Source organism: Dipteris shenzhenensis, chromosome 11, assembly GCF_047967505.1.
Source record: "Dipteris shenzhenensis isolate YYH24624 ecotype China chromosome 11, Dip_SZ_1.0, whole genome shotgun sequence".
Taxonomy (NCBI): Eukaryota; Viridiplantae; Streptophyta; class Polypodiopsida; order Gleicheniales; family Dipteridaceae; genus Dipteris; species Dipteris shenzhenensis.
In genome coordinates, this window is record NC_141606.1 from 13,091,452 (window position 1) to 13,100,378 (window position 8,927).

Consider the following 8,927-nt stretch of genomic DNA (forward strand, 5'->3'; position numbering starts at 1 on the left):
AAGGGGGTGGTGGAAGAGGGAGTGCAAGGGTAAGAGCATGCTAAAATGCGATAGCATAAGGAAGCATGGATGCTAGGAGATCAAGCACATGAACACAAAAGTGAACTGAATACTGAGCCCCAAAGAGTGGGAGCTCCTTTCCATTGGGAGAGATTTATACGTGTCGATCGCTACGTAATTTGTAGGGACCTTTTGGGGTCTCTACACAATTTGTAGGGGACTTCTCGATGGGAGCTCTTTTGCGAGAGACCTCTTGGATAAGGGTCTCTACACTTTTGTTAGGTAACCTCGAGGGTCGAACCCCTTTTGTAGGAGACCTCTTGGGTAGAAGTCTCTATACTTTTTGTATGAAACCTCAAGGGTGGGACCTCTTTTGTAAGGGACCTCTTGGGATGCTCTCTCTTTCTAGATCTTGAGTATGATCAAATCTTGATTTTGGCTATCCCAATCCTTATTAGTCACATCATCTTTCAAGTTCAAGATATCGTGAGTGGAACTTTACCACTACTCCCACACACACAAGGATCTCATCTTCATTGCTCTAGACTATGCTTATGGCCCTTGCCATAGGGTTAACAATACTCCTTATCAACCTCTCCATCTTTTATCTCAAGGGATGCATTACTAGAAACCCCTTCATAAAACGTGCAAAGCTGCATTCAAGTGGTAATAAATCTTAAAACCCAATTTAAGTAGATGCAAAAAGTTTGACTCAAAATGAGGGGGGGATGTGATTAAGTGTAGGTCCCCATATGCAATGAGAATGACTCCCTTGGGAGTGTGTCGCTATACCATGTGGGTTGTACTTTGATAGAGTGGTGAGGTCTATTTTAATAGCGTTGGTCACAAGCTCCTAAATATGAGCATGTGCCATTGTATTTTTGTTGGCTAGCTGCATAGCTCATTTTCTAACAAGATCGAATATGCAAGCAATCTCCTTTGCTCATTGATTACAAGCAGAAAAGTGCCAAGAACCTATTTGGCGTATCTCTACCTTCTCTCTACAGTCGGAGATAAGCAATTTAAGATCACTCCTAAAAGACCCTATCCACTCCATGCAATCACAGACATAACTCACCCAATCGTGCACGCCCCTAGTCTCCTACTTGCTATAGGTCATACCAAATAAAACTCCGACTACAAAGTGAATTTGAGGAGACAACTCCCAACAATTCCTTACCCATACTTTGTATCTGTAGGCACATCCATGACAGGGTCGTCAATGTTTTCTTTATTTGTACATTACGCATGCTATGCCAATTAAAGAAACACTATACCTCTTGTTCATCTTCTCTCCAAACAAAAAATGATAAAAATGTGATGACGAATGAATGGAATTGGGAAGATGCTACATTTATGGTGGATTGAGTAGCAAAACAAACCGGTTTTAATAGCAAAGAATTTTCAATTTTGATAGCAAAGTAATAACTTGGAAGTGTCTTGGATTGAAATGGCAAAACAAATCGATTTATATAGGAAATTTCAATCTTGATAGCAAGCTAAATCCAAGGAGGCAACTATGACATTGCGAAAGTGAATGATGAGTTGATATTCGAGGGTGGAACTTGAGAAGTATTCATTTTGGTTATAAATTTGGAGAGCATCTTTTGCCACTCTTCTAAATATGTATCGATGAATGGCTATAATGGAACACTAGTGTATAGTCACCTTTTCTTATTTCGGATACTATTATGAGAAGCACACTCACTTTTCAATAAATGTTCGCTTCATTTCTATGAATGACAACAAATTAGAATGTAAAAGAACTTGGTCTTAGGTGTGCTTGTAGATAACTACCCATATCAATTGCTTGCAATCCACATGATATTGGTGTAGATGACAAGCCGTGTCAAATGATCGTAAGACAAGTCTCCAACAAATGTAAAAACATTGATGTGGATAAAGAGTTGGCATGTGGATAGAAAGTTCGGAGTATATATACCCATATAATCATGTGTGTGAACATGAACATCTCGCCAACAAAGTCTGTAGACATATCTTGTCGAATTATTGCAGCTTACTTTTTGCAGAAAAGACAAGCTGGATGTGTTCTGCTTCACACAAGTATCAGGCTTTGGCTTCGAGCTTCTAAACCGCCATGCTCAACCACTTCAAATCCTGGCTATCGTCAGGTGGCGCAAGTAGAGAGTGCTTCTCCGGTTATGCTACAAAAAAACAAGATCTAGGGCATACTCACCAACCTTGACGATGATCTAGGGCATACTCACCAACCTTGACGATGCCTTCAGATTACCAAAACCGACATATTTAGCCAAACATCCGCTTACACAAGCTCTACGATAATCAAAACATAAATTAACATGTCATACACCTTTCAGGAGCATGTAGGCTTGGAACGCTCGATTCTAAATAGTACTAGATGTTGCGCATGGGTTACTCTGTTTGAACGAAGAGTGGACGGAAAGGATCGTCCGCTCCAATCTCAAACTGCATACCATTTTTCTGGCTAGCAACATCCAAGACACCCCACAAGGATACTCAGAGCGGATGAACACTAGCACCTCTTGCAAATCCAACATATAGCAGTTTAGAGAAAGCACTGGTACATCTAGAGACACAACTTTGAAGAAGGCCCAAAAATTGAAGGACGCGAGAGTGAATCACACATTCAAACTGATCGAGGGAAGCGACAATTAGGCTTGAAGGCTAAAAGATCAATTATTGCAGATTCAAGGCGAACAAGGGGAAGGGGGGTGTCAAGCCCAATTCTCATGCCAAGGATCAACTTCTAAGCAATGAACAATGCAAGGGCTCGTACAACACTCAACCTCATATTCGATACAATGAGAGTCAATTTCGTACAAAATTTCTGGAGACTTGCAAACATTCCAAAGGGTCCCATAGCAACTATAAAGAGAGGGAGGGAGAGAGAGAAAGAGCACGGAGAGAAAGAGCACGAGTGGAAAGAAGAGAGGGAGGGAGAGAGAGCAAAGGGAGAAGGGTAGGGGGTCGGGCAGACAGAGTGGAGGGAGACAACCGGAAGGCTAATTGAGATGAAGATTTATCACCATAGCCAAAGCTACATTCCATTGTAGCTGTCCCCCCCTCCCCCTCCATTTTGCTCCTCACCTGATTAGTATGATAAAATTTCAAATGTAATCAGATTGATTCAAGATGAAGACTCTATTATGTACGATTTTGACATTTGAAGTTGAGAATGCCAGTAGCAATAAGAAACTTGGAAGTGTGCTACATCACACCATGAAATGTACCTACCTACTTATAGCCCCACAATAGCTACCAAGAAGGAACTTGGAAGTGTCCTACATCACACCATGCAATATACCTACCTACTTGTAGCCCCGCAATGGCTACAATCTAGCATTCCAGAGGGCTGAACCCTACAATACTTGAGCTGAATGGAAAAGTCCAATTCAGTCATTTCTTTTTTCACAGCTGTGCGCTCTGATCAGTCCATCTTTCAAGACGATCTCAAGTTGTAAAATTACAAGCCTACGATCATGCAGCCTTCATTTTCTCTCCTTTACACCCAACATTTATTCCATTACTCATTTCTTAGGACAGGCATAATGATCGTTCATCACTCATTTCTTTCGGACAGGTCTAATGATCGTTCACCTTTTTAGATGTTGCATTTAATCGATTTAAATCAGAACGAGCTACTTTGGCTGAATTTATTATTAGACAGTGAATCCCAAGCTACAACTAGTTTATTATTACTCAACTTAATCGTGAAATCACTTACAAGCAAAATTCTCAAAGACCAGAATTTTCATCACAAATAGCCAATTGATTAAAAACATGTGGCATAAATTGGTTACAAAAGTAGTGGTTAGCCAGAGAAGAAACTAATTTGATTTGACTTAATTACAAAAGACATTAATGTACCAAAGAGATTCCATTCACAACTAGGTTTACTAATTTGCTTGCTCACTCTCTCTCTCTCTCTCTCTCTCTCTCTCTCTCTCTCTCTCTCTCTCTCACACACACACACACACTTACTTTCGCTAGTGAAGTCAAACGCTTGCATACAAGGTCTAACACACACAAGGACAAACGATTATTAGCTTCGTCTCCCTCAAAGTTCATGACAAACAAGATCAAATGGTACCGTACCAATATAAGCCTCCTTGATACTGATCCCAACCACTTCTCTCTCAATTCTTCACATTAGTGCCACCGGGTGAAGGGGGCAATCTTGTTCCATCTGGTGCCTCATCTTTGTCTGGTAATACAGTGAGTAACTCACGAGCCGCCCCATCGTTCTTAGGTATGATTCGAACAGTTATCTCTTGTCCTTCCTTCCAGACTCTAGATAGATAAGCAGCACCACCCGTAATGCCTAGGTCTGTCCCTGGGAGGAAACCTTCCTTCTTGCCCTTGGGCAATGTCACAAAAAAGCCCACGGTCATCACTTCCCTGATAATACCTTGCATAGTCCTTGGTGCCCCCTTTTGCAGCAGCTTGGAAAAGTCGACCTCAACATCCTCCTCTTGCTCAGCAAGCCGCCTTTGAGCGAGTGCTTCTCTTCTATACGCCTTCATACGCATCCTTGCTTCCAAATCAGGAGGTCTTCTAGGTACTGTCTCATATGAGCGATCCGGAACCGTGTACCCTTCATCCTGCCCTGCCCTTCCCTTCACCACGAGTCCAATACAATAAATAAAATCAGCCTCTAATTTTCAGCAAACCGCCTGAACTAACTGTTGATCAAAAAGAAAACCAACGAAGTGCTGCTGCTTCCAAAACCACTCACAAGATTTTCAATTTTTCAAAACGATCACTTACTGAGTAGGTCCTGTTGGGCCGTGTCTGAGGGGTTGCTGCACCTTGATCAGGAACATTTCGCTCGTATTTATTTGAATCAACGCAACACACCTTTCTCAACAAAGGACAGACATTTTGCCTGGCATATGAAGTAAAGTTTCTTCTAAACTTCAGTTCCCCATCTGCCGAGAGCAACCTTGTTGACCATCTGAAAAAGATAACTTTTGCAGTTTGGTTCAAAACGGGGCAAATTTCAGCCGTAAGCCGCATCTTGGAAACGACGCCGATGTTAGACAAGAGAACTAGCCCTCAGATAATATGGAAGATCATCAAATGCCAGCCCTGCATGACCAGAATGAAGTCGACGAAAGTTCATACCCTGCATAAACATCATCCACGTCCGCCGACGGATGCAGAAAGAGTAAAAACACACATCTTCACGATTCATTCAAGAACATCGAATCCGTAGACAGTCCCAAGGTTGGTGCACGTTAGCTCGGAGAAAATCGACTAAGGAATCCAATAAGACTACAGACAACGATTACGAAACATCTACGCTTTCTCATGTGAACTCACTCCACTCCTTCCCGCGCCGGGCCTCCCAAAACCTGTTTCTCCACACCGCGATTTTGAAATACAAAGAACAACGTGGACAATCCGTCGCCTGTAGAAGCACAGATTGTTGAGAGGAAAGAGGGAAGAGGTAAAGCAGACCTCGAAGGAGGTGCAGAAAAAACACCGCGAGCTCCGGCTTCCTTTCTCGTCTCCCTCGTACCACTACTAAAAAACCCTAATCCTCACTTGCATATTTCATAGCCTCCCCTTGCTTCTAGATCCTTCCCTATTACCACAATTCGCATTTAGGGTTCTTTCCACCCCATTGTTCACACTTTAAACAAGATGAATTACATTCAATGGGCCTCCCATGCTTTCTACAGTATTGTATATGAAATGTCACTGTATCTTATTGAGTGGTCCGACTAACATGTTTAATGTGTTCTAGCAAGAGAGTTAGTGTTGAATTTGTTGGTCCACATGTGATCTGATGTTGACGCATGAACAGTAGTTGGGTCACAAATGAGTTGTTTCATGCTATATTTTCCCATGTACAAGTGGGTTTGTCCATGTTAAGATATATGTTGGACTGTTGCTATTAAAATGTTCGCGCAAGTGATCTAGTGTTTGTTTTTTATGTTGGTGGTTTGTATACATTTATTATTGCGACATTGTTTGACGTTTGATTTTCGAAAATTGTTAGCAAGCATTGGATTGCGTCATTGTACGAATATTTTGTTTGAAGCAAAGTTAACTCACTCTTGTAGTAAGTTGAAATTCCAGCTCCCATTGTTTGAGTGATTTGTTTGAAGTTTGGTATATTTGTGTCATGGGAAGATTTGTTGTGTGTTTCTTGCAAGCAAAATACTTTTGAAGCAAGAATATTTTCATTGCAAAGGCTGTCTTCCTTGTGTTTTTGAAATGTTCTTGTGTTCAATGATTGCAATATAGGCACATTAGCATGTTGCTTGTTGAAGTTGATATAGTTGAATTTCCATGCATGTGTTGTTGTCAAACGCTCAATCTCTTGCAATACTGTCATGTCAACTTTAATGTGCTTCATTTCTAGAGTATTCAATATGTAGATATTGGAAGGATCTCTTACTCTTGATAATGCTGTATAAGCAATGCCATGTGATTTTATGCATGATGGCTCACCAATGAATCCATGGAAAGCCCTTGCGAACAATGAATTGTACAAGTTGCTTCTGGTTGTAATGGGAATTGATGTCTACAAACAGTGTCGAGGTAGTTTTTGCCAATTTGGAATTCACAAGTGGAATGAATATTGTTTGTGTAGAGCATCGTGCCTTGTTTTGCATCCCATTTTTGTGTTGTTGAAACGAACCCACACAACGAATGGCTTTTTTTGCATGTTAGAATCCATAAAAATTGCATCCGCTCCATTCACTAGGCCATTTGCAATGTTAAGATTTCCTGAACAAAGTTCTACTATCATACTTGGCTTGAACCTTAGCTCTGTGTGGAGGCATCCTGTGTTTTTGGGGTCTGTTGGTATGTTGATAGTTTTACTACATGTTTTATGCTTAATGTCGATTGCTTTTAGAAAGTGTGGTTTTGAGTTTAGCAAATGGAATACTTCTTCATTGTGTTTGTCTTTCGCTGTGTTAGTGTAGTAGAGGTGCACGGTTTCTTGTTTGAGGTGTGGTTTGTGATGATATAAGTTGTTCAAATAATCGACATCGAAATGTGTTCACATCGATTTTGGAGCTCGTATAACATTACATGGTTTTGCCAAATGGATGGTAGCATAGATAAAGTTACGGGTTTGCTTGAGAAGATCCATGCATCCTTTGTTGGGCTTGCTTGGCGTAAGTCTCCACAAAGTATGATATCGACTCCCCCAAACGTTTGCAAATGATTGTGTTTGATCTCCCACATTTGCATGTCTGTAGTGATGGATGTATTTTGCCCTATCAATGAAACATCATTAAAAACTATCAAGTCTAAGTGTTTATACAATGCTGAAAGAGTTTGGGGTGTTTCTGAGGAAAGGGCTTTGTATGTGGAAGTCATAAGTAGCAAGTGGAGTGCAGCATGTATTGTTGTGTCGCCGACATTGAATGTTGCTTTTCCAGAGTATGCCAGGACTAGAATTCTTGGTAAAGTTGCATTAGATGTGTCACAATGATTGTAGTGTCTTAACAATGCTTGAACCAACACAAGGAGTGTGAATGTTTTTCCCGTGCTCTCATTACCAGATAGGAATATGTGTAGCGGGGCATAGTTAGATGAAGCCGTTTTTCCAAAAGAATGTCCTCAACTATTGCGCATTGATCTGAATTCAATGCTTGTATTGTGGCATGGTATTGATCATTTGGTTGAGTTTTGTACGTGAAGTGTGTATTGTTTGTCAATTGTTTATGCTTTTGTGTTTTAGGGACTCTATCCCCAAGTCGAATTCATCTTTTTTGGAGCAATTATTGTAGCTTGGAGATGACTTGGAGGTGGACGAGGTTTCATTAGATGAAGTTGGCTTACATACCATGAGTTTGGTAAAGAGGGCTCTATTGGTTTCTATCGAGTAAATGTTTGCAACATAGAAATCATGCCACGTGAGAATATTTGCGTTCAGTGAGTGCTCTTGCAAAAGGAAGGGCAGGTAGAGCAAGCATAATTCTCTGTAATGTTTTTTGGGTTCCTGGTCCTTATTGTAATTGTTAAAGCGTATTATTTTTTGGCGTTTGTGTTTTTTAGAGGCACCTTGTTTCCTGCCACATTCACTCACAAATGATGCCAAACAAACATCACGTAAGGACGAATGTTGCTGCAAGTACTTTGTGATGATGTTTGCAAAAAACACGTCATTGCTCTAGGGGTGCAGTTTTTCTAGTTCCCCCCTACGCTGCAACAAGTAAGTCCTTTCATCAGGTGGGCTTGTGTTGGTATAAGAGAACTCCCTTTTAGTTGAAGTTAAAGCTAGGGATAAATATAAGTATGCAACTTGTTGGGTGCTTACATGTTGCATGTTGAGAATTGTGTTTCCAACTTTACGAATGCATTTGTTGGCCGGTGTGTTAGTTTGCAAACATTCAATGAATGCATTTTTGACTGCGTCGATGGTTTCTTTGTCCATTTTTGTCATGTAAGATGTGCAGGATGATGCAGCTCCATGTGGATTTAAGATGAATTGAAGGTTAGTGTTTGCTTCCCATAGCTTTGATATTGTTGGATTGAAGTTGTTTGTGAAAATGTCCTTTGGTTCGTGCTTTAAGAAGATTGTAGGTTGGCTGATAGTCGATCACAACACAGTTATGTATTGCTCTTCAGTAAGCTTGATTTGTACTAGGAACTCTTGGAAGGTTAGCTAAAGTGTTGCTTGGTTCTCCAATACTGTGATTGTAATTTTCGCTTGGTTTTTGTGAGAATCTTCTATGACTTGCACATTTAGAGCCATCAGTAGCGTGGTTTTATGCATGGGTGGGTGTGGGAAACCAAAACGACATTTTTTGTTTCTACTTTTGCAAGTGTTCCTATACTTATGGCATTGGATTTCAGGTTTAGGTAGGTGAATCTTTGCTTTGTCACAGCAAATGTATTTTTTGACAAAGTCCTCTATCTCTTCATTAGTTGAAGCACCATACATAGGCGCGTCTTTTATC

The 8,927-nt window shown here is 40.7% G+C and overlaps 1 protein-coding gene across 2 annotated transcripts; it reads right to left on the reverse strand.

Moving 5' to 3' along the window:
- Nucleotides 1-4,099: 4,099 nt before the first annotated feature.
- LOC147896627 (uncharacterized) lies at nucleotides 4,100-5,617 on the reverse strand. Of its 2 annotated transcripts, none has more exons than XM_087382093.1 (3): nucleotides 5,464-5,617; nucleotides 4,771-5,091; nucleotides 4,100-4,619 (listed from the first exon to the last, which is right to left on the reverse strand). In XM_087382093.1, the coding sequence occupies exons 2-3, from the start codon at nucleotides 5,017-5,019 to the stop codon at nucleotides 4,140-4,142; spliced, it is 729 nt and encodes a 242-aa protein (XP_087238219.1). In that variant the 5' UTR covers nucleotides 5,020-5,091; nucleotides 5,464-5,617; the 3' UTR covers nucleotides 4,100-4,139. The 2 variants fall into 2 exon arrangements, with proteins under 2 accessions (XP_087238219.1, XP_087238220.1); XM_087382094.1 differs by having other exon boundaries at nucleotides 4,771-5,128; nucleotides 5,464-5,616.
- Nucleotides 5,618-8,927: the final 3,310 nt, after the last annotated feature.